The sequence below is a fragment of the Psittacula echo genome (genome assembly GCF_963264785.1).
Source record: "Psittacula echo genome assembly, chromosome: 4".
NCBI lineage: Eukaryota > Metazoa > Chordata > Aves > Psittaciformes > Psittacidae > Psittacula > Psittacula echo.
In genome coordinates this window covers 58,481,488-58,507,569 of record NC_137738.1, presented here as the reverse complement: position 1 = coordinate 58,507,569, position 26,082 = coordinate 58,481,488, and the positions used below count along the sequence as shown (strand labels likewise).

Here is a 26,082-nt window from a genome sequence, read left to right as displayed (position 1 = left end):
CTTCAGTATTGTTGAGCAGCAAGTCATCCTATTAGTTTCTTACCTTTCACAGTTGGGTCCTGCATAGTTTTCCTTACAAACACAGCGCACGCTTCCACTTTTTCTGTAACAGGAGACTGCAAAGCTGGAATTTCATTAGAATGAATAGTTAGAATAGCATGTAATGGCAAACACTTGGGAGTATTTCTTTATTACATTATGGCCATTTGCTGTCAGTGTGAACTGTGGCTCTGGTTACTCATTGGTGAATAGGTATTCTTGGGCTCTGTATGTTATTCACATTATACCTCTGTTTTAGTCTTTTAAATTGGTGTAGAAAGCACTAATTAATATCTAGTACCACGGAGCTATATGAGTACAGATACATAGATATAAGATTTGCTTGCAGTGTAGTTCAGAGAGGTTTTGATACACATATTTTAGATAAGAGACTTAGGATAAATGTGTATGTTGTGCAGAAGTAATTGCATCCTGGGTCTTATTCTAAGGGTTAAAGTATTGCTTATGAAAACATTGCAATGAACGCTTCAGGAACTCAGATTCTGGAATGAGTGCAGCAGTTTCCTATGCAAATCCTACAGTTTTTCTCAGATCCAATCTGGAAGTACCAAGTTGTGAGAACTGACCTCATTTGTTGTAACCAAGGCTGCTCTGATATCTCTGAGTAAGCTGGAATGAGTCTGGGGCCTCTTCTTAGACCATCATGCCAAGTAGTGAAACTGATTGCAGTAATAGCTTGGGGTGTAATTTTCACTGCCATGATTCAAAATCGTGGATTCCCTTATTTCTTATGTTTTCAGGATTTAACAAATGTTTAACTAAATATGAGACCCAAGAAACAGCAGCAGCAGATGTGGAAATTGCAAATTGTATATGCTTCAAACACATGACAGACATGGCTTAAATGCATATGCAAGAAAAAGACATACAGATGTTTCCAATTAGTTTGCAATATGGGTGGGTAAATTCCTGCCAGAACTGGAATGTGAGCAGAGTAGTGAGTGGCAGCAGTTGCCAGTCGCAGGACCGTGGTTGCTAAAATGCAGTTCCTGAGTCACACAATGTTGGGCAGCTGTGGCCAGGTTGTGTCTCTTTCATACAGAAGGACAAAAGGCTCGGAGCCATGGGAAAGGCAGGATCCATGCTTTTTTTCCCCCTTGTTCCAGAAAGGAGCATTGAAAGGTGACAAGAATTCCTGCATAATTTCAGTTTCCACCAGCATTTCTCAGCTGGTTGCAAAACAACGGTCAAATAAATCTGTGTCTGGATGTCTGTTGTCTCAAAATATTTCGTATAACCAGAGAGAACATGAAATGAGACTCTTCTCACAGAATTCACAAATTAACTTCTGTAAAGCTTTTGTGAGAACATATTGAGAAAATCGTAACTGTTTGGCAGATTTCCACTTCTTTTACAGAGGCCAAATCCTTCACGTGGTTGAAAAAATCACATTGTGGATTTAAGTTATGAAATAAGACTGAAGCCTTCCTGAAGTTTTATATTTTTTGTGGTCTTTTGGGGAAAAAAACTTCATGCAATTCCCTAGGGTTTGAAAAGAAGTAACATCTGCTGGACTAGGAAGTAATATCTGCTGGACTGGGAAGCAATTTCTATCCTCCTTTTTTTATTCCAAAGAAATTATATTAGACTTTATATGTAATGTCCAAAAGTTATTCCAAAGCTTCCCAGAATAGCAGATATGAAGATACTCTGGTCAGAAAATCTAGAGACACACAGATGAATTCCAAGAAAAAATATGTATGTCGTGAGTCTGTCGGTTTACAGATTTGGTCCCTTTGTCCACATATTATGAATTCACTGGCTATTTCCAAGGTAAAACAGAATACAAACCAACATCCTTTGGATGTTCTTTATTTAAGGCTTTTAATACTTCTCTGCTTTCTGGTAGAGCTACTGTTTTGCTTTAATATAAATGGAGTAGGACTAATGGAGAAAAAAGAAAAAATAAAGAAAGAACAGTTATTCTTTCAGTTTAGTTGTGCAAGGCTGAATGTTGCTCAATCATTATTATCTGCCTATTCCAGCTGCAGCTGAAGGCTATGGCTGTGGTCAAGTCTGTCTCATGCGAGAAGCTGAACAGGCAATTTCTGCATGTTATTTAAACTGGGATCGGATATTCCTTTAACTATCGCCTTCAGGACTTTTCTGAGGGAAAACCCTGAAAAATTGAAGTGGATTTTTGCTGAGGTATTTTTGAGGGGGCAGAACATGGAATATACTGAGATGGACCCACGAGGATCATCAAGTTCAAGTCTTATACTGCTGCTAAAGTTAAAGCATCTGCATTCAGGCTTCTTAAAACTGTTGTGCTCCCTTTCCTGTCCCACACTGCTGTCCTTTTGTGTTCGGGGCTTCCTTATCTCTAGTAGTCTGAAATAAGAGAGGCATTAAACCTCTAGTAGAAGAGCTAAGGAGCATGCTGGAGCAGGGAACACTCTGTGGCCTCTGCGGTCATCTCCCATAGTGCTGGCAGAGACGACAGCCTGTAGCTCAAGCCATTGCTGGTCCCACCACACTGAGCCTGGCTGGGTGGGCTGGCTGGGTTCCTGCTGTCAGGGACACTGCTGCAGGACTGGTGGGCTGCAGGACTGGGCTGGGGTCTGTCTGGGTGAATGCAGACCCAGCCATGCTCTGTCAAATTGCACTGTAGGGAGGGCAGACTAGACCTTGCTTGACTGACCGTGCTTAATAAAGACTGAGTCTTGTGAGGCAGTGCCTTAGGTATGTGTAGCCCAGGTTGTGGTTGAGAGAACAGCTCCTTACACTAAAGTGTGACCAACAGGTGGAAGAAACCCCCCCCACTTTCTTTGCTAAGGAAAAATCGCTGCTTCCAACCGTTGTATTTCTATTTCTGGCGTTTACAGCCACTACTGAAACTGGAGGAAGTGGTCGGCATCATCTGTGAGTTCGCTCACTCTTATGCCTGTCTACATTTGAGCAAAGCCAGGTTCTTTCCTTGTCTCTGGAGGATTTTATCTCTAATCCAGGCAAAGCTGCAGTTTTTCAACAATAGCTGCTCCTCACCCCACAGCCCTTCTCGCATGTCTGCAGCTCACTGAGGAAGCCAAGAGGTGATCTGCAAGAGACTGGCCAGAGTTAATTTGCTCTGTGGCCATTTTGAGCCCATGCCATTGAGCAGCTGAGCAAAATGCAGCTCATCCCATCTTAAGGCTGTATGAGTAATCCCATAGCAACAGTAAACAAACACAGTGAGGAAATTCCCCTTTGCTGAGAAGCCTTGCTGAAAGCAGAATGGGAAAGAACACAAGTGGAGTAAGTAGCTCACTGAAAAAACAGCTTCAACGCAAAGGCAACTATTTCCTAGCATCTCCTCTGTGCACTAAAGAGGAATTTGCATAGATGCTTGTCTCCCAGGGGACGGACCTCAAGCAAGAGGAAGTTGATAATTTCTTTCAGGTGCACTACTGACATGCCACTAAAGGTTTCTAGTAACTGGCCATGGTTCGTAGCTATTCGCTTCTTCTGAAGGTGCAAAGTATATAACAGCTGGAGCTCTTTGACTTGGTCTTCTTTTTCTGTCAGGCTTCAGAGTTTCTTACCCAAAGGTAGCTGGCCATCAGCTGAAGAGGCACCGTAGCTTTCACAGGGTCCTCCAGCCCTTCCAGCTGTTACTGTACTAACCAGATCCATCTGCTGTTGACTTAGGAGAGTGCCAGGCTATGGTTTTCTTTTGTGGTTGGTTTTACCCTCCAGAAGTCATGGACTGATCTTTCTGTCTGTCTGAACTATATATATCCCTGATGCCATCTTCTCTGGGAATTTGTCTTTAAGGGATTCTTAAGAGTAACCAGACAGCTGAATAATTTCTCCTACATGAAAGAGGGTGGACTTGAATTTGGTCAAATATTTTCTGCTCCCTCTTGGTAAGAACTGATATGAGCACTTAAGGATATTTTGCATCTTCTAAATGAAATGCTGTTTCCTGTGGTTTTGTGAGCAACTGGTAGTCCTCTTATTTTCCCCCAGTTGTCAGGGACTGCAGCCCTTGCCTACAGCATCCAGGAAGGAATGCTGACCCCACCTCGGAAAGGGGCCAAGCCAGCCCAAATCAAAGAAAAGCAAAGACTCTTCACTTACTTGGCAAGTGCTGGCAGGGGACAGGGGCAGGGCTGGCAGAATGTGGGGACTCCTTGGACACTGTCACCAATAAAGCCATCTGGACATTGCTCGCAGTGCTGTCCTGTTGTGTTTCTCTGGCAGTCCTTCAGTAGAAACATAGAAAGAGTGATAAAAGTTAAATGGAAGTGCTGCCTAAATCAGAATGAAATAATTTAGCTGAAGACCTGGCCAAGAAGAATAGGGGCAGATGCCAGACCCCAACCCTTCAAGGTATTGACAGAGGCAGCCAAACCAGCTAGCACTGCTGCAAATAAAAATACTATCAATTATCACACTGACTAGCTAGCAAATGTTGGCAAGGTGCGGTACAGGACAAAACAGATACACATGCCTGCCAGGTGCTGGAGCAGAAGCTCTACTGCCTGTTGTCAGAGATGTCAGAGTTATTCAGGTGTAGCTGGCAGCCCTGTTTTGCATTGCGTGTGCTAGCATAAAAGATTCCTTTCACTGAAACCAAACCAAAAAATATCTGCTGGTAAATACTATCAGCAGATTTCAGTGTAGGTACAAAATTCAGCATAGCTTCTTCTTGGACTTTGATGACTGGAAAAGAGCATTGGGGGAATCTGCCTGCAAAGGGTGATACATCAGTGTCTCTGATGCTTTTTTTCCTGAGATGAGTAGTGTTACAGCATGAAGGGATGTGTTATTACTACTCCTTGTTCTCAGCCTTAAAGAAAGTCCTCTTAATGGAGAGAAGCAGGAAACTTTTCTAAGTGGCCTTTCTATAAGATACAGGGCAACAGTGTGCAATGTCATTTACTTTATAAGCAAGTTTCATCTCCACAATTTAATGTTTATGAGGAAATATACTTCTTCATGCTGGGGCAAATCAGCCACCAGCTGCTATTGTTGGAGCTCCATGGAAGTAAATCAAGGTGTGGCAATTCTTGCAGAGTATGTGTTGCAAAATATTTCATGATGCTTGGTACAAAACTGTACCTCTCAGGAAACATTTTTGGTTAAACATGTCAAGATTTGCTGTAAGCAATTCTAAATGGAATTTTCAAGTTCTGCTACATGTTTTGGTTTACTAGTAAACGCTCTTAGATGCCACAGATTATGTGGGGTTTCCCTAGGCACATGTGAAGGCGGTGGGTGACTGTTGCTGAGTGCGTGAACCATGCTCCTGCACACTGCGGGATTCCTGCAGACTCCTGTCCCACTTTCCACTTCAGCAAAATAACAAGAAGTTGTCATCAGAACCTCACAACCCTCCAAATTCTGTCTATCTATATGTCTCACCAAATAAGGAGTAGGAAGGGTGCAGAAGTCCTTCTCTTTCTTGCAACTGTGCAATGAGTTTTGCAATGTTCCTAAATCAGAATTCTGCAGCTACACCACTTTGTACCAATACAGTACACATGCAAACAGCTGAGAGGCTTGAGGCAGCAAAGAGTCAGCTCTATGGCAGAAATATGTGGAGAACTATGTCAGTGCATATTAGCTGTTGTTTTGGGTTAATATGCTCGATTCTATCCTCTTCTGACCTACAAACAGTGGATCATGGGAATTGCAGACTGATAGATATGATTTCCATCCCTGGTAAGATGACAGTGTGTATAATAAAGAAGATCTCCCAGTACATGACTAAGCATAATCTGATTCAGGAGCTTCTGCTTCCCCAACTTGCTGTATAATGGTGCAAATAAGCAAGTGTATGAAGTGGAACCAGAAGGGATGACATACCTGGACTTTCAGAAAAGCCAACTAAGTTGTCAGGGGACTTGAAGAAATTTCCTTTTATAAACTGAAAGTTGATAAAGGCTAGGAAGCAAAGGGCATGATGCAACAGTCACTTTTCGGACTGGTGAAGTGTCACTATTTGTGCCACCTAGGTGAGAAACTAGGAGATAAACTGTTTCTGAGACCAGTTTTGTTTGGTATTTACCAGTGTCTTACAATCAGAGACCAGAAATGCTAAAGCTGCTCAGCTGGGAGAGAAGGGCTGGCAGGAGGGTGTGTTTGGGTGATGTAAAATCGCAAAATTAGTGAATAAGCTGAATGCAGAACAGTAGCTCACCCAGTTCCTGTGATACAGCAGCTGAGGGGCACTGACTTGAAAAGGTGCTTCCCTACACAAAAGGTAAGAAATTTCTGCAAGTTGCTGTCAGGAGTTGGCAGTATTTGCGGTGACAAAAGGGGAAATTCATGGGCAACAGGTTCATAAATGGGTATTAAATGGGTATTAAAAAGACTCAGGAGGTATGTGCCCTCTAACATACCCTAATTAAGCAATTGTGTTTGCTAGTGGAGTATGAAATGGAGACTTCAGGAGTGGGCCAGGCTAGGTACCCTCCCCAAACAGCATCTCCTATTGCCACCACTGGAGACTCAATATGGGCTGCAGAGACTTTTGACTGAGCCCTGCCTGGGAGCTCAGATTTGGTGCAGTTGCTGGGAACATGACAGTGGTGCCGCAGTTTATTTTCCAGCAGTCATTTAATCCCATCACAGAAGTTGCTGTGCTGTCAGCAGCTGGCATTCCCTGAAATAACAGGGAACCTGGGAGTGGGATTTCAGGAGCACTCACAGCAGGAGGGACCTCATCAGCATGGGGCAAGGGGCACCTTGGCCTCTCTGTGGCTGGAACTTCTTCAGCAGTGCCGGGTTGGGGTTGGATGAGCTCAGCTTACTAGTGTTTTACCTGAGCCAGTCCCTGCAGATTTGAAACTCACTTTCTACTCCAAACATGGTGTGTTCTTTGAAGAAGAAAATGAGGAGAGAGGCATGTGATCAGCAAATGCATTTATTGAGAATAGCCGAGTTTCACTTGCACAGGCATTGCTAAATCTGGATATTGTAACTGTGATTAAGTGGCAGAATCCTGTCCTGGCAATGTTGATATTCTGAGGTTTTTTTGGTTTTTTTCTAAGTCTGTGTCCAGATATCATCAATCCGCATTACAAAGTGTAATTTTAGTAAAGGATACTCACCCTTGTGAAAACCCATCTGATCTTTTTTAGCCAGTCTTCCTTATTTGATTTCCATTAAAGCCCCCCACTTAGTACTCACTAATTTAGCTCAGACCTTTTTTGATTGTATAAGACTTTGCTTGTCTTGCTATATTTTTTATAGTCATTGCACAGCAATTATTTATTTCTGCAAGGCTGTGATTTGGCCAGAGATCTCTACAGCAAATAAAATATGATAAGGAAAGGAAAAAAGTAAATTTCTTTTTCCATGGATCTTTAGATGAGACTCTAGTAGTTGTAGAGCTTTATCTCTACACCTTTATGTGGTTTTCCATAGTAATATTTGCTGTAAAGAGGAGAGTACAGAAAACCAGAGAGTTATTTTAACTAAAATGTGAGAATACAGAAAACTTGACTAGAACGGAGAGGAGGAAGAGGGAAGAAACTTGTTGAGAGCAGAGAAATTGAGGACGAGCGAGGGCAGAGTAGCAGGCAGCTGCTGGGGATATGTCCAGATATCACACTCCTCACTGGCCGGAGTGCACTAACTGTGAGGCTCACTGTGTGAGCCAGAAGGCCTAGAAATCTAATGTGATTTTAAACATAAGTTTGCATTTGTCGTTGTTCAATGAAAAAGTAATGTTAATGTACGACAAGAGAGAGATGAGTGTGCGGCCACTGAGCACTCAAAGAGAAAGAGCAGTTCTGTGTCTGAAGCACTGGCAGAGGCCTCAGGTGGGCTGCATTCAGTAGTAGCCTTCATCACACTCTTTGTGCTCTGAACAATTCAATTCATCTCTCTTGTCCTCAGCTCTCCAAACAACACATAGTTATTATCAGAATAAATCTGTTATTGGTTTCCAAAGCTCAGATACTACTGCGATGAACAGAGCAGGGCAGCAAATGATGCTCCTTAAATCTGCAGTGTTTTACATCTTCTAAACTGAAGGGAAGTGCTAAAATGCTCTTTTACCCTAAAGACCCTGCTAGCTGAGTGCTTGAGACACTTTTGTAGTCTTTCTCTGGTTAGTGATTATGTAAAAGTGGATTTATCTTATTTAACAAGTCAGAACTCCTGTGGTTATTTAGTATTATATTTTTACAGTGATAAAAAGGTGTCCCTATATTTTACGTTTCATTAGCTTGCATCTCCAAGAAGATTGCTGACATCAATAAGCCTAGGAGACACCTTTGAAGGCAGGGAGGACACCCTTCCTGAAGCTCATGGGTGAATCTCAGCGCTGGGTGGCACTGAATTGGTAGTACAATAAAAGTGTTTTGCTTCTAAATGGATCACTTTTGACAGAGAAATAATGAGGAATTTAAAAATGGAATTCCATTTGTGGTGATTTTTTTGTGAAACAGGATTTTAAGTAAGTACCTTGCTGTGAGAATTTCAAGGGCTATTGTTGGTCCTGGTGTTCATACATGTGTTAGAATGAAAGGCACCATTTATGGTTGATGTTATAAATCGGACTATGTATGGCATTGCTCACATCCTTCACTGCCTCAGTGGTTCATTCAAATGTATTCACAAAATTTTAGAAATATGTTTAGTGACACTGGTATCTACTTTCTCTAATAAAGAAATGCAGTCGATAGTTTTCGTTTCCTTTGAAAAACAAGGCACACTGAAGTAAAAATCTCTAGAAAATATGGAGTGACATCAAAAACCGCGGTTTAGAAGAAAATGGCTTTCTGTCTTTGTACAGAACAGAATGAGACGCGGTAAAGGTCATGGAAACAGGTACAACTATGCAGCTAGAAGTATCGCAACTAGGCTTTATAATACTCTGCTTTTTGTAGATTGTTTCAAATTACAGTAAGTTAAAATTATAAGATCAATGCTTTCCATATGCCATGTTAATATAACCTTTATTTTCATAAAGCAACAATCAATGAACATGTCAGCTTCAGAGGAAGTAATTGAATATAATAGCAGCCTGGATTCTATATGAATCTGCAGTATATAATCATTCATCCATTGGTACACCAGCAGCAGCTTGTCAAATGTCAGAGTGGCTGGAGTGTATTTTCCTATGTTAGAAAATGCCTTACTGGTTTTATTACTTGTCTCTTACTCAGTACCATCAATCAGGATGAGCATTTCTACCTGGCCCTTACTGTAGCTATACTTTACACGTGTGAAAAGCACAGGAAAAGATGCTGGGGGGGGTTTACTTGAGAATGCTTGTCAGCACTGAGGTCATGAACTCATCTGCTTGGAAAAATAAAGCTGGAATCGCTGTTCTGAGACCACAGAGCACTTCACGTGATGCAGTTCTGCTCAGTAAATATACTTGTGGAAAAATAATAATGGAAAGTTTGTTGATTCTCTTGAGGTAGCGGTGCTAGGACAAGTTTACCAGCACAAGACAAACATACTTTTTCATGAATGAATATAACTGAAAATCTGAGAGGTGGGAATCTGACCCACCTTAATTTAGAATCCTGAACTTTAAGAGAGCTCCTTCTGATGGTCTTCAAAAGCACCAGCTTCATTACATGTGCCATGTGGGCAGTTCTAGGGAAACTGTTTCATCAGATGACTAACAGTACCCTCTAAAAGTAAAAAAACCCAGAACCTGCCACAGCATGGTGCAGAGCACCTGTGTTAGACACCTACTGCTGGGTGGTACGGAGACTCTCCAGGGCCAACCAAAAGTTAATACTCATTACTGCTTCTGGTGAAGTTAGTACAACAAACCAAAACTCCCAAACCCTAGGGTATTAAATATTATCTGTGAAATCTGCAAGTGTCCTCAAACCCTGGTTAGGAATTCTGAATATCAATTTTCAGCTGAAAACGGTCAGTGTCACAACATAGCAGGAACTGCTGGGTTTTGCTTTGGGTTTGTTTTGTTTCTTTTCTCACTTCTTGTTCTTCAGAGAGATAGTCTTCTAACAACTGTTAGTGCAGAAAGATTACACAACAGTATATACATTACATAGGTAAAGAGATGCAAGTGGTTTACATTGCTGTGCAGTCTGTCTGTATTCATTGCTGGGCCAGTGGAGGTTGGCCTGAGGCATAATATCTGGATGTAGATTTAGATTTCCCCAAATTTGGGAGATGCTGGTTACAGAGCTACATAGCATGCCAGAGCTCATTGCTGTCCCAAAATAATAACAGTAAAAAGAGTGCTTCAGCATAATGGAATGAAAGCCAGGAGATGTACATGTTTTATCTTTTTCATCTCTGTGATTTATGATTTCAGGCCTTCTCTCTCCAGCCACCTTGGATGAGATGCAATGTTAATTTTCAGAATTTCTTATGGAAGAAGATGAGGCACTAAAAGGAAACACTAATCACTGTGCAACTTTTACTAAAGTGAAGACATCTGTCAACCTTAAATAATGAGAATAGCAACAAAACTTGATTCCTGATCCAGTTTGGGTCAACATACCCCCTCCCTCTATGTCAAAGTTTTGGTTTGTAGAACTTGTCATGTATTAATGAGTGAAGTGGGAGCTGACGTCTTGCCAAAGCAACCTGGCCCTCTACTTCCTCAATCCATCACTTGTCTTAGCTAACTGTGGGAAATGCAGCTGAGCAGACGTGAGAGCCACAGCAGCCCTTCCTCGCAGCCTTGGTCAGAATTCCTACGTGCCTCTTACACAGGCTGCATGGGGAATGGAAACAAAATTAGGGGTCAGTGTTGCAAGTTTTCAACAGCAAACCAGTTAGGACAACAAATATGAAGTTTAAGCATAGCTAATAGGGAGGGAAATGTCTGTATCTGAGAAAATGGGTCTATTAAAAGAAGTAATGCTTTTGACAACTGCTGCATGCTAAAAGCTCTGGACAAGGGTTGCCTTTCAGCACCAGACTGTTGTAGTTCTGGTTAGCTTTCTAACCTATAGATAGATGTAGCCCATTTAGAGAAAGAAACAGTGGGCTGTAAGCTGCAAGGCTCTTCATGAAGCCAGAAATACCTAATAAGCTGGCAAGTTTTGCTAGCCCCCTGTTACTTTTTGCTCATGTTTGATGGGCAGTTGTAGATCTACTGGCGATTCTCCAGACTTGCCTTGGCAGTCATGTGGAACATATTATCCTCTTGGGCAGAACTGCCAAATCCATTCCAACCTTTCCACTCAGCTGTAAACCCAAATGTTTCAACACAAATCACTTGTATGACAATACTCTATTGTAAAAAAATCCATAAAAGGCTGGAAAGGATACCAGTGAATTTATCCTCTCCACTGTTATGATGCTTTGGTCTTTCTTCTTCCAAAAAGGTTTTATTTATTTATTTATTTATTTATGAGTAGTCTTTGGATGTCTTATACACATATTGATCAGATATACAGGACTGTGATGATAACAAAGCACTTAGAGACTTTTAGGCGTGCACCAACAAATTTACCCTTCACCTTCTGCTGTAGTGCTTTCTCAGGATTACTTGTTTGGGTGTATGTGTTTTCATGCATTTATGAAGTTCTAACCTCCTTTAACATTAGAAACCTCAGAAAGGACACTGATAACTCAGCCCAACAAAAATTTTGTCTGGATAGCCAGCTTCTTAAAATCCTTTCAACCTTTCAATCCAGTTTACTATGTTCATCTGGAGCCATTGCCATAGTACATTGCAGCCACCTCAAGCAACTTTCTTTTCTAGTGTATGCAATCAATTTTTTTTAGTATGGAAAAGCCCTGCACATTGTGCTAGTTGCGTATGATATGAGGGCTCATTGTTTTAGACAAGATGTTTCACCTTCATATGCCACTTGTTTCAGAGTTGGCCATATCAGCCACTCTGATGTTCTACTCAGCTGACAAGTCATCTGAAGCCTACTCCCATGTCTGAATTTTCAAATATTGAACCCTCAGTGGAGGTGCTGTAAAGAACTAGCTCAGCTGTAGGTTGCTGGAGGGGTAGAGCCTGGTGTATGGTGAAGGAGGCAAAACATTCCCTTCATTTCTTCATGTCTTCATATGTTATTAGGGGCAAAATCAGACAGGCTTTATGCAGGAGAAATGCACATCACTCTATCTGCAGATTGCCAGTTGCAGCTGTTACAGTTTCACCCAGTTAACATCACATATACCAAGCAACTTTCCAAAATCAAGGCCCTGCAAGTGACCTTTCTTTTCTTCTTTCAGCTAGGATTGAGAAAGTTACATTCAAAGTCCAAAGTCTGAAATCTGTACAAAGAATTGGTGTTTCTTCCTGTACTAGCCTTACATGCATCACAAGATAGTGTTTTTGAAATTAAGCATTATTTGACATCTTTATTGTATTATATCATAAATTGAGTTTACACTGTGCTGGCTGCTCATCTAACACTTGGATGATTTTCTGCACTAAGAAAAATGGATCTAGTGGCCCTTCAGTTTTAATCACAGGACCACGATTAATTTCTGCACCAGTTTTATGTGGGCATCTATGCAAGAAAGGCTCTGTCTACAATAATTTATTCTGTCTGGTTACCCAATGGGATTTTTGATGCATTAATTGTGTCATTCAATAAGCTTTTAAAGACTTGTGGATCTGATTTACAGTCTGTGAATAAGCTGAGAGAAGTTTTGAAACAGAACTCTAAGATAGATACTTATATCAGCAGAAATTAAAGATGTGAGTACTTTACCCTCAGGCATCATTAATAGGGGTTTAATTTTATTTGATTTCAAATTCAGGGCAGAGGCCAATGAAAGTTTCATTAATTTGTATGCTGTAGGAACTACATTTGCCAAATTGATTTGGGAGATTTGCATAATATGATGGTCTTAGAGCACTGTATGGAGTCGGACCCTTATTTTCATCTCCTCTGAAGTAGAGTACTTTCTCATTTTCATACTGCCTTGTTCATTTTTTCAGTTCTTATAGCTTAGTTATTACTTAAACTATAAAGAATAATTATCTACCAACTGAACACAATGTTGTTATTACTTTCATGTTGTCTTCCTTTATTGTTAGATTTGACTTGAAGAAAATATTCTTTTCCTCCATGTTTAAATTATTGCATAGTGTGAATAAACATGCAAACATAGACACTTTTAACTTGAGGAACATCAGTTCTTCTAAAGGTCTTTTGCTAAACACATTCTATAACATCTGTGAGTCATGATTATAATGTGGAGAGTCCATAAGTGATAAAACACTGTTGCATCTCAGAAGCAGGGAGATAGCAGGTCTATACTGATCGAAACAGAGGATGACAACAATAATATGGGATTAATATAGATTTTTTTTTTAACAACCTACTAAAAACTAGCTGAATGCAGAAAGTCTTATGTCTTACTATCAGGTGTGGTGGTTACCACTGTAGGAATTTTTGGAGTAATATGCCTAAAAATATGAGGACAGAGAAAATAATGAGCTCTCCGATATCCTATGGTCCCATCCCATCGCAGAAACTCCCAGCCATGTAGGTACCTACTCCTTCCTTTCCCAGCATCAGGCACAATAGGCTTTGCCTAGTTCCGTTCCTGTGCTTCTTAAGGAAGGCTGCTTTGTCCACTGATTCTAATGCAACTCACGTTATCAAACATCAAGTCTCCTTTTCTGAACTTACTTGCATTCATTCATCTAACATGCTGCTTCCTGCTGTAATTCAAGTTACATCTTTCTTTCCCTAAGCTTTTCTCCTCCAAGGCTTTCTCAGTCACATTTTGCAGTTTACCAATTTCATCGCTCTTCCAACCTTCCCTGAAAAATTCCAAATGCTCAGAAAAGTCCTGTTACTGCAGTAGCCATGGGCACCTCTGGTTCTGTTGTATGCTATCAAACCTTCAAAATCCCTTTTCATTCTGCTCTTTCCTTGCACCAGGCTCTTTCCCTTTTCCTTTCACTCTTATTTCACTTAGATCTTTTGACTCTATTCAGAAGTAAATGGCCTGAGCTTAATAGCTTAGTAAGTCATTCAGATAAGCCATCAAATGGCTTATTTGAACTCAAGTAGTAAACTAGGGTTTAGCTCTTAGTTTTGTTCTTTACTACCTGGCTGGTTCTGAGGGTTTATTATTCTGCAGAAACATCAGCCAGTCACGTAGACTTTTGGATTATTTAATGCTGATAGAGCAACTTTGATTTTATTGGGGGTTTTGTTGGTTTTTTTTTTTTCCTCTTACCACTTGGCTTATTTTTGAAGATAGAAAACAAATCTTCTGTTGTGTTTTTAAACTGGGGATATAGGCACTTTCTACCTCATGTATTCTACTTCAGAAAATCTCTGGTCACCAGAGTCCTCAAAAGCAGACACTTGTCAAGCTCTCTCTCTTGTTCCTAGGTCTTCCCTTGGAAGTTTCCTCTTGGCATGTTTGTCACTGGACACTAAGGGAACAATCATCCCATGAGCAAAAGCCTTGTGTATGTGAAAGAGAATAGCTGGGAATGGCTGGTAGTGTAGAACCACTTTTAGAAATTTAATATAACAATACTAAGCCAATATGTGTTCTGCAGAAACCAGCCAATCCTAAACACACTACACTGGCCAAGCCATAATAATAACTGGCTGAACAGCTGCACTGTCTTCTTCCCACAGAAATAAAAATGGTAGGAAATATGCAATGGAGCATGACTCTATGTATTTGTTTTACTGAAAACTTGATAGAGGCTGCAACAATGCGAAGTATGAGAATATTATCAGGCCATTTTATGAAAAGGCAAACTGAGAGCAAAGGTTTATGACTTGTCAAAAGTAACACATGGCAAGACAAGGAGCTCTGAGCTCTACTCCTGCTTTACAAGCCTGTAAAGAACACACAAGTACCTAGCTCTTGCTATGTGGATTAGAAACATTACACTATCAGCTTCCATCCTTTTTTTAATGTATTATTGCTCTGATTGCCAACTAGTAATTGTGATTAATTTTGCTGGACTGGTGTTTGCTCTGGAGCTACAAGTGATCGACTACTAATACTAACTCATAAGCTTTCTGTATGAGCTGATACTGAGTCTGAGCATATGGGAAATTGTAATGCTACCTTAGAGTTCAATATGCTCTTCCCTTGATGTATTATTTCAACCTTCTAATGTGGTTTCTTTGCAGCAGAAGGCTGCCATGCAGCAGAATTACTATGGATAATGCATTCGTATACAGTCACTCACCATTGTAAACTGTTTATATGATATACAGCACTGTATTCATAAAGGGGAGAATGAAATGTGTTTTAATTTATATATTATTTCTTCAGAGGTATACAAAACTTTTTCCATATTTCTGATGGACTGAAAGTTTTCCCCAGCATACTGACCCTCACAAATACTACATGCAGGAAACGTTTTGGATATACAGAGATAATTTAAGTAAGTGAGAATGAAATTTGGCCAGGATAATCTTATTAATGTATTGATCTTGGCCCTACTTATGATTGCACTTCAGCAAAAAGCCCCTGTGGTACAGACAGTGCTTTTGCTGTGTATTGAAACTGGGCACTGGTGTTAATAGAAGAGTCAGACCCTGGTTTCTTGGGTTTGCCTGGGGAGTATTTCCTTCATGTAAAGCCTCACGCAGGAGTGAAAGAAGCTGAAAGGGTTCACGTTATCATTAAAAAAAAAAAAAAAAGAAAAAGATATTGTTATTCAGTGAGGGACCAGCAGAGAAGACAAGAACTCCTTACCACACAGATTCCAGATCCATCAAGGCATCTGTTTGCATTACCATTACAGTTGCAAGGAGAGCATTTTCCTGAGCTGGTACGGTAAAATCCTTCTTGGCATTCCTGCAATGAGAAAATAAAAATAAAGTATTTCCTATGCATACATACTTGGGAGTTAGGTTTGGCTGAGAGGCAGGGGAAGGCAAGAATTACAACAGTCAGGTCTCCCCAGAGCACAGTACACAACCTCATCATAGCAGACCACACACATGTGCTGCTGAACTTGAATCTGCTCTTTCATTCCCTGCCCTTGTGCTTGTTTTTTTGCCTACAGTATTTAAGCTGTCAACATTCCTACCTATGCCCTGCCCCTGGCCTGCAGTGGGTGCCTGTGTGCAGGTGAGGACCTGGTTTTAATTCTTAATGCATTTTGTACTACAGGATGAGTCAACTAGAAGTGATGATCTTTATTCAGTAAAGAAAGTGTATTTATAGGAAAATAATAGATTTTCTGAAAAAAGAAAAGCCTTATAAAATTTACTTTGCATCAAAGCTTTGATGAGCTTTGGATGAAGAGCCTAGAGGAGGCAGAAACATATATGCAATCTCGCCCACTTATTTATTATGTCACACGAAAAATGATTGAACTATTGTGTCTCCCAGGGACTGATTGTTTCCTGGAATGACAACAGGCACATCTCACCAGCCTCACAACCAGCCAGCCAGCTACTGCTTTGATAGCCTCTCACAGCAGCCAGCCAGCTTCCATTCAGAAGGGCATTTTCTTGTTATTTCTTAAATGTGTGGCTGTGCCTGGTGTATATAGTTTAATACTTTTGATGATACAAAGAGCTTACCGAAATTAAACAAAAGATTGTCAGTATTTATGTCACCTTTTTAATACTATCAGAGCAATAATATAAGGAATCAGAAACACAAACAGAGCTATTAAGATGCCCCTCTAAGACTGGAAAATAAAAAGAAAATGAAAGAGGATGGCTTTTGTCTGATATGTTTGTAAATTCTTGTCCTCCACTGAGGAACTTCTACCTTACTATGCAAAGCTGGCAAGACACGCACAGGTTGACCTCAGGAGCAACCTGTTAGTCAGCACGTGCTCACCCTGTGCAGCCTCCCTGTATCATGTGTTATGTTAGATCCATGCAGATTCATGAATTTTTGGATCCTAAACCTCTTACCATGCTTAACTCTTGAAATGTCGTTGCAGAGCTGCTGTGAAGGCTCTAGCATGTCATATCTTCAGAAACTGTGTACCACACCCTGTTTCTGCTAGCATTTATAGATGCTGTCCCTGAGGTGGCTGTCAGATCCTGAGATACACCAGACTGCCTCTACAGCACTTTATGTATTCTGTGGCTCTTGAGGACACCTTATCCTTGATGCCATCTTAAGGCATGTCAAGGATAAGAGGGTTATGAGAGGCAGTCAACATGGCTTTACCAAGGGGAAGTCGTGCTTGACCAACCTCATAGCCTTTTATGAGGAAATAACATTGTGGATGGATGATGGCAGAGCGGTGGATGTGGTCTACCTTGACTTCAGCAAAGCATTTGACACAGTCTCCCACAGCATCCTCATAGCTAAATTGAGGAAGTGTGGCCTGGATGATCAGGTAGTGAGATGGACTGCGAACTGGCTGAAGGACAGAAGCCAGAGAGTTGTAGTCTATGGGGCGGAGTCCAGTTGGAGGCCTGTATCTAGTGGAGTGCCTCAGGGGTCAGTATTGGGACCAGTATTATTTAATATATTCATCAGTGATTTAGATGAGGGAATTGAGTGTACTGTCAGCAAGTTTGCTGATGACACTAAGCTGGGAGGAGTGGCTGACACGCCAGAAGGCTGTGCTGCCATCCAGCGGGACCTGGACAGGCTGGAGAGTTGGGCAGGGAGAAACTTGATGAAATATAACAAGGGAAAGTGCAGAGTCCTGCATCTGGGCAGGAACAACCCCAGGTTCCAGTATAGGTTGGGGAAAGACCTGTTAGAGAGCAGTGTAGGGGAGAGAGACCTGGGGGTCCTAGTGGATGGCAGGATGACCATGAGCCAACACTGTGCCCTTGTGGCCAAGAAGGCCAATGGCATCCTGGGGTGTATTAGAAGGGGGGTGGTCAGTAGGTGGAGAGAGGTCCTCCTTCCCCTCTACTCTGCCCTGGTGAGACCGCATCTGGAATATTGTGTCCAGTTCTGGGCCCCTCAGTTCAAGAAGGACAGGGACCTGCTGGAGAGAGTCCAGCGCAGGGCGACAAAGATGATTAAGGGAGTGGAGCATCTCCGTTATGAGGAAAGGCTGAGGGAGCTGGGTCTCTATAGTTTGGAGAAGAGGAGACTGCGGGGGGACCTTATTAGTGTATATAAATATATAAAGGGGGAGTGTCATGAGGATGGAGCCAGGCTCTTCTCAATGGCTAACAATGATAAGACAAGGGGTAATGGGTATAAACTGGAACACAAGAGGTTCCACTTAAACTTGAGAAGAAACTTCTTCTCAGTGAGGGTGACAGAACACTGGAACAGGCTGCCCAGGGAGGTTGTGGAGTCTCCTTCTCTGGAGACATTCAAAACCCGCCTGGACACATTCCTGTGTAACCTTATCTAGGTGTTCCTGCTCTGGCAGGGGGATTGGACTAGATGATCTTTTGAGGTCCCTTCCAATCTCTAACATACTGTGATACTGTGATACTGTGATACTTATCTTTGCAAAAAGTGGGAGAAGTGAAACTCAGGCGAATCAGAAAGGTATGATCCTTCTTGTTTTTTATGAGCTATGAGGCTTCTTATTATATTGTACTGATCTAATTAGGGTTAGATTTCCTTTATATCTACCTCTTCCTCATTTTCCTGGGTTGCCCTGGAATAAAGGATGATTTCTTTTCTGCACTGAGCTAACCATTGCTTCCTGTACTTACTGTAAGCTGTGACATGAACAGCAGTTCTACAATATCAAATGCAGCACCGTGAAGTGATACCATCACTAGCTGCAAAAACTAGCCTGAGTAGTACTGCTAAATAGCCCTCTTGGTGGCTGTGGCTATTTAACCCTGGCTCAGTGCTATGTCCCTACTGCTTCTGGGACCTGAACTTGCACATCTGTGCGGTTCTGTAGTTATAGCTGTGGAGCCCTGGGTAGCCAAAGCCAGCAATCCTGAGATTCATCTGCATGTTAACTTCCATTCTCAAGGATGGCTACATACTTCCATCCAGCCAGATAAGCTGCTTGTTTAGAAAACCGTGTATCTTAAGAGATGAGTAACAACAAGCTTTAAAAATGAGGTTTACAAATGAATCATAAATCAAATCTTATCCTAGAGATCTCTGAGAAGCTGAGATGAGCATAAATGGAAATCTCAGTTGTCTTTACCATTCTTATACACAATATTTTTTCTGGTTTGCTTTGGAAACATTTTCTTAGATAATAGCTCCTAGCAGGAAAAGCCTTCATACCATAGCCACTTTAGGACAGCAGAAATACTGTCTATTTGTACTGCTTGTTTCTTTCAGTTGTTTAGTCTTAACACCGAGCTGTAGGACTGGCCTCCGCCAGACTAAGGATTTCAGCTGAATGATTATGCCACATGCAGTGGAAGGGAGACGGTTTCTAAATTGAAAACAGATTCTTATCCCAGTGTCTGTCTTGGCAATATTTCTCTGTACCCATGCAGATCTAAGGCATGTTATATTCTCTGATGCCCCTCAGTTGGTGGGTGGTCATAGCTGGTCCATTAGTGTCTGCCCAAGTGTCTTCCTTGGTTTTTCAGGTCTAAGCAGAATTACTTTTTACTTCATGGCCATGAATATGAACAATGAAGATGAGTGTGTGTAAAGTTGTCTATGTAAGTCCTTCAGTCAGTCAGAGATCATCACCTTCTTACTTCAACTAAAGGTATGCCTTCATTGAGCCATGAGTGATCTTTCATCTAGTCCACTCACCCAACAGTAACAGGTTAGGTGCAGTTCAGTGCAACTTCGCTGCTACCAGCTGTACAGGCAGGGTTGTATTGTGTTTGCTGAAGTCCACTGGGAACCAGTTTAACCCCTATCTAAGCAGATATACTTCTCAGTTCCTCAAAACGTCTACCTCAGTTTTGGGTGCCTCTGCTATTCTTGCTGTCAGAGCCCCTCTTGAGAGTGAGATGCAGGATCCTAAGAAACCTAGGTATTTTTTGGCAACATTTTTCTCCCCTCATTATCCAGTTCATCACAAAAAATCAGAAGGTGCTAATGCTCACTATTTTGATACAGTGTTTTAAACCATGAGTTTCATCAGTTTAAACCAGAAATGAAGTATTGACAATCAATGCTATGATGGAAGTGGGGATGAGGGGAAAATGGGATCCAGATTGTTTCCCTCGGGTTCAGAAGTTTTCTCAGGCATTCTCAATTATTCTGATATATTTTTGTTGCTCCTTGCCCTACTAGTGATAATGGAGTGCTCGATTAGTTGTTCCAGGGCATAAGCCAACATTGTATTTATAAAAAGAAGTGTGAGAGTGTTGAGCTAATTGAGGGATTCAAATGGCTGAATGTTCTGGGAGCACAAAATAATTGCACACAAAGCACAAACAGGTCTGGAACAAAATCGAAATACCCTCCCTGAAAAATCGTTATGTAGGCAATTGAGTGAGGAACATTTCCGTCCCATGTCTGTTTCTGAATGGTGAAGACAATTAGTAGGCCAAAATGTTAGGTCTGCATTAGCAATTATGTCTTCACAATTATTAGATTTTTTTTTGCCCAAGGGACAGTGTTTGTTCCAGTTCAAGCTGAAAAGTCCAATCTAATGTGAATCTTGCTGAGCTCTTGAAAATCTTTTATGTCCATGGCACATTTATTCCCACCCTTCCCTACATCTGGATTTAATTATTACATTTCTTAAAAACAAGAACCAGCTGCATTGCTGAAAGCACTGTGGAGCCCATAGTCAAATTCTGTTTCTTCAGACCCTTCTGCTGATATGGGTGCAAGATGGGACTGAGGATGGAAGACGATCCACATTGAGTATGAGTTTACTCCTATATTACATTCAAGCAGTTCCACCAGTTTCATTGCAGTTGCTCCTGATCTGCACCTGCATAACTGAGGGCAAAATCAGGTCCCCATTCCTCCCCTGCCACCAGCTAACAATAGTGGTGCAGCCATCCCAGGGTAGGTGTGTTTGTTTTTCGAAAAGAAGAATGCTGTGCTAGTAACATGTGCAGAGCATTGTCTGTGATTGTATCTGCCTCAGCCAACTGAAGAAGGGCAAAGCATGGTTTCAGGTCCTGTCTTCCAATCATCCACACTGACTGATGGTTCATTTTCTACCTTGATTTTGCTCTTTGACAGATTGCGATTTTCCTGACAATGTCCAGGCATGGCTCAGAGCATAGCATCTGTTAGGATGTGTTCCCACAAAGCAGTCTGTATGGGACTGCTATTGGCTGGGCAAACAAGGAGAGAACTTCAACATGTGGACCTGGGCTGTGTTATGCTACTTGACTAGAAGGTCCCAACTCTGCTTTATTCAGTGATTCAGATGTAGCCATGGACTCTCTGATCTAATGGTAAGAAAACATGGCGTGTTTCTTTAGTTAGTATTGGAACTTGTGACTTTCCTGTGAATATATGAACCCACAAAGAGTCTCTTTCTTCCATAATAAAAGGCTCCCTTGGATCCACACCAGTGTTTATTATTTCAGAGTTTTCTCTTGAGTGCTGGGGTACACGAAGGGATGTGGATCCAGGGTTAACTGGTCTACATTAAGACATTTCAGCCTTTGTTACATTCATTATACTCATGCCTACCAGTCTTGGGCCAGGAATCTCATTACATTTGATCTAAAACAAACACAGAAGAAAAAGATGGTGCTCGCCTCCAGGACCGTTGCAAAAGAGGAGACAGCTGGTGCATTTGGGGAACTGAATCTGAAGAACAGCACTCAAAATAGCAGCCACAGCACGTAAGCTGCCAAGTCACTGACAAGTTTAGTGTCAGCTGAGACTTGGTTGTAGCTGGCCAACAGTGTTATGCTCTTTCCTGCTAGAGGTAGAGCCAAAAGGTGTACTTCCTTCCAGGTCTGAGAAGGATCCTTAATGGGCTAACATGGATGTTCAGACATGAGAGCAAAGATCAAATATCATGATATCACTTAGCAGATTCTCACTTCAAAGATCTGTTCAGGGTAGTAAAAGTGATTGCTGCCCAGGCAATCCTATAAACTCATGGACTTGTGGTGAAATGAAAATTATCTAAATTAACCTAATAGCTCAAACCGACCTGCAAAAATGCAAACAAGTTCTATCCCAAAGCATAAACACCGGTATTTTAGAAGGGTGATTTTTGATGTGAAGATGCAAAAATGTTTTTGTAGTTTCTGACAGCCCTCCCCCGCAACTTCTTCATATACAGAGAGGTTAGATTGATAACTGTAGTGTAATTTATGTCATGCTACTCAAGTCATAGTAACTGTTCCTGATAATGCTCTTTTAGCCTTCAGTGGAAGAGAATTAAATTATTTCTCATTACCTGTCATCTGATGATGGTGGAGAACATACATAGATAATTACCTCTGGCTAAGCTGACATACCGCAGCTTATTCACCTGCTTTATCTTAGTGGGGTAGCAAGTTCATTGGACATGTCATTTCATTTTGAAAGGATTTCTGTGCATTCAATTTTCCAGTTTTCTGCAGTTTGATCTGTTCTATAAAGGTCCTAAAAGTATTGTCAGAAGACGCATGCTTAAGGGAGTCTTAGTGTGAGAACTGTGAAGCCTGGGGTGACAGGCTACCTCTCAATCGAAACATCTATGGAGAGCCGTGACAGGTATTGTGAATTACTTGCATAATAATATTTATCACTTGGCATAGGTTGATCAACAGTTTCAGGACCCTCAGAAGTCCCCACTGTCTCTTACGGAGTGTAAGAAGAAAATAAAGAAAACACTACTTGAACATTATCAAGCTTCGCCTTAGAGTCCAGGGAACAGAAATTAGAAAAAGATTGCTTCTCTGGTATAACAGGCACCATACCAACCATAGGCCAAGCTTTTAATGCACTGATAAAAAAAAGAAAAATCAGAAAAATTGAGTAGAGCAATGCCTCTTCTGATTGCTTCGCAATAAGGTGTAATGAGTTTCTGGAAGGAATGGTTTAGCCAAACACAATTTTAGTGCTCAACAGAATACTAATTCCCTGAAACTCCATCCTTTGCTATACAGGGTTGTGTGAATCCTCTAAACATCCTCCACTCACTTTAAAATCTTTGTGTCTAAAAGAGAGACCAGTCTTCTTGAAGTGCATGGCATTGCTTTGGAAACAACAGCCCTCTGCTTCTTGAGGACATTTCCAAACCCAACCTAAACATGTTTGCTTTTGTTTATTTTTTTTCATGAGCAGTATCTGGAATTGGCAGCCACAGTTCTGAGCCCTTTTTAAAGATTGTTTGCTTAGGCCAACTTGAGATAAATGGCCTACTGCCCTTCCTAAAAATAAAGACGTTTTCCTGCTTGACTATCTCTCAGTACTTTCATTTATGTAATTATTTATTAGAAATGAGAACATTAAAGAAACAAGTCTGAGAAAGCAGTCCTCTCCTGTACATTTGATGCTATTTCAGTTTCTCTGGTTTCCTTAGGATAAGCAAGGCTCTTTTCTGAAGAGATTCCTGGTCTCTATCAGCTACAGTGCTGTCATCACTTCCAGAAGTACTCACTCCCCAGGGAAGGGCTCACAGAAAGCATGCTGAATTCTCACCATCTGGCAAGTCTTATCATCTGGCATGTGTGTGTCAGCCATGAACACATTCCCAGGCTGAACCCCATAGGATCTCCATGCCCAGGTGCAGTGCTGTGCTAGCACAGCTGTAGCCGTGCTAGCGCAGGGGCATGCTGGCCTACAGCCTCCACAGCTGGGCGGCGGGACTTCATGTGTAAGAAGCCCAAACCACAACAGGCTGGGAGTCATCAATATGGAGACATCACATGGGGAGAAGCCAGCTAGACACCCTTTGTATGGTTTCATTTCTTCTATACTAAAATGCACCTAAGTAGGTCAGCTGTGCCTGTTGTTTTCTACTGACCGCAAAGGCGGACTTGGAGGGCTAGCTCGTGTGTAGGTGCCTATACTGCATACAAAGTCCGCGACATGAAACCTATTGCACATGTCAGATGTGCTGTGTAGAAGTGTCCAGGTTATGACTGCTATGCTGTAGATCTGGCCAAACTGCTGGACACCCTGTACTTTCAGAGAAGTGCAAAGGCTCCTGACAGCCTGTTCTACCAGTCAGTACCTTGACGTAGAGAAAGTGGGTGCCTCTAACGGAAACCTTGATGTCTGACAGGCCCAAGTAATTCTCTTTCTACATTTGAGTTAGGCCGATTCTGGCCTAACTCAGCATGATCATGGGATGTTTCCCATTGTCTGGATAATGACTCCTCTGATATTTACAAGTATTTCTCCAAGGGAGGTTTATTATATCACTCTGCAATGGTGCCACCTTCCACTCTGAATACTTGTGCATTCAAAAATCTGCAAACAGAATCTTTTCTGCCCATCTCTGAGATATGTTGTTTTGGATTTTTTATTGTTTTATTGCTGTTAGTAGCTCAGTCCTGCTTTAACTTGATGGCTTTGGACAGCATAGAAAATATTTGGAAAGAAGTAGCTAAGGAATTATTATTAAGACGTTATGGTCATTCAAAATACTTGGTGTTCACTGCAGCAAGGCTAACACATGTCTGTGAGATATAAGATTATCCCATTTTACAGAGAGAAAAATTGATCCCTGCCATCATGTTAGTGCTGCCATGTCTTTCCTGGTTCAGGTTGGGGTTAAGCACTGTAGATACAGCTCAGAAGAAGAGCTCTGATGCTGTGACTTTGACAATCTCCAGAGCTGGTGATCAGAGTAAAACTCCCCAAATAACCATGCAACAAAGCTCTAGCACAGAACAGAGCATGACCCCATTCTAAGGACACTTTCTGGTTCCCTCCAAAAGGCGTGCTTTTTGATGCACTAAAAATACTGCTTTGCCAAATGAAGATGTAAATAAACAAAGTGTTTGACTCCATAGACACCCTAGCTTAAAAGCACTCTGGAAGGCACAAGTTGTATGGCTTATCATGTCTGGAAATCATTAGCTACGGAACAATCTTCTTTACCTTGGGCAGATATATGAGTCTACTTCTGGTGTTTCAGTTAGCAAGAATGTACTGAAGGCACTACTGTGACTTCTACATCTGCTTTTCAGCTCGGGACATAAATGACTTCCGGTGTTTTTAAACATGGACTTTTAAAATTCAGACTATCAGTTGTGGACTGATGGACATTTGACCATTTCTTGCTCCCTGGGAGCAAAAAACCAGACATTTCAAATTCCTCAGGTCAGATACATGTTATTCGTAAGCACAGACACAAAGATTTAGCTTTCCTTCAGTCTGTTGGGAAACTTCTGCAAACAAAAAGAGCTACAATAATGCCGCACCCCACTGTCCTGGCCATCCTTCCTTTGGTGACCTGCAGGAGAAACCTCTGTCTATTTTTTGCCAAAACATAAAATCCAGTGAATGTACCATATGCCCTGTGCGCAACATCTCCATGCTGGACCATGCTACTGGTGTGCAGCACACTCAAGAGCGTGGGGTCTTTGCCCACTTGCACAGACACCACACACTTTACTGACCGTGGAAAAGATGCTTAACTGCTGCAGATTAAATTTTGGCTTGAGTATTCAGTATGGGTAGCATTCAGGAGTATCTTGTGACCGCAGGTGTGCGTGCTTGGGAATGGACAAGGGTTAAATGGGGGGACAGTATGTAGCCATATTTTCTCTGCAGGACCCTGGTGCTGACTCAGCCACGCTGGTGGTCCCAGAGTACTGGATGGACTTTCACATTCACTAGAAAACCTATGAACTGCACCTGGTGTCTCAGGTAAGAGATTGGAAAACCTGCATGCATTTCCCCCTTTTCTGAACACATACAGAGCTGCAGGCTCATCAGAGATTCATTTTACCAGATTGACATGGTATTTACTAATTAATGCTCTAGTTTGCATCACCAACGTGGACATGCCTTTAAGTTACGGAGATGGAGCCCTGTTTCTGGCAGTGGATGAACTGCCAAAAGCTTTTATCCCATCTCACATCTTATCTAGCCAATGTTCCACTCATCCAGGCAGTTTGATGGTGCAGTATACTTCACACCTAGACTTTTCCATTTTTGTGTGTGAAGAACTCACTGACGATAGCTCACCAGCACTTGCTGAAAGCAGTTTTGTACCAAATATTGACTACAGCTGAGAAACACTGTTAAGTAAGTTTTGGGATTAAATTAACAGATAAAAGTTTGAACTATGCTGGTTTTGTCTGTACCCAGAAGAGAATATGTATTTTGCAGGTACATATACAATATCTAAGCGGTGTGCATCAGTATGTAATCTGCCTTTCCTATTTGGCCTAGCTAACC

The 26,082-nt window shown here is 41.6% G+C and overlaps 1 protein-coding gene across 1 annotated transcript in view; it reads right to left on the bottom strand.

The window, feature by feature from the left end:
* The window catches only part of LAMA4 (laminin subunit alpha 4), a 102,005-nt gene that overhangs the window by 61,552 nt on the left and 14,371 nt on the right, over positions 1 to 26,082 (bottom strand). The window contains exons 2-4 of the mRNA XM_080615472.1: positions 15,640 to 15,741; positions 4,120 to 4,244; positions 44 to 124 (exon numbers count right to left, since the gene is read on the bottom strand). Of these exons, the coding sequence (XP_080471598.1) occupies positions 44 to 124; positions 4,120 to 4,244; positions 15,640 to 15,741 (308 nt within the window). The remainder of the gene's footprint in view (positions 1 to 43; positions 125 to 4,119; positions 4,245 to 15,639; positions 15,742 to 26,082) is intronic.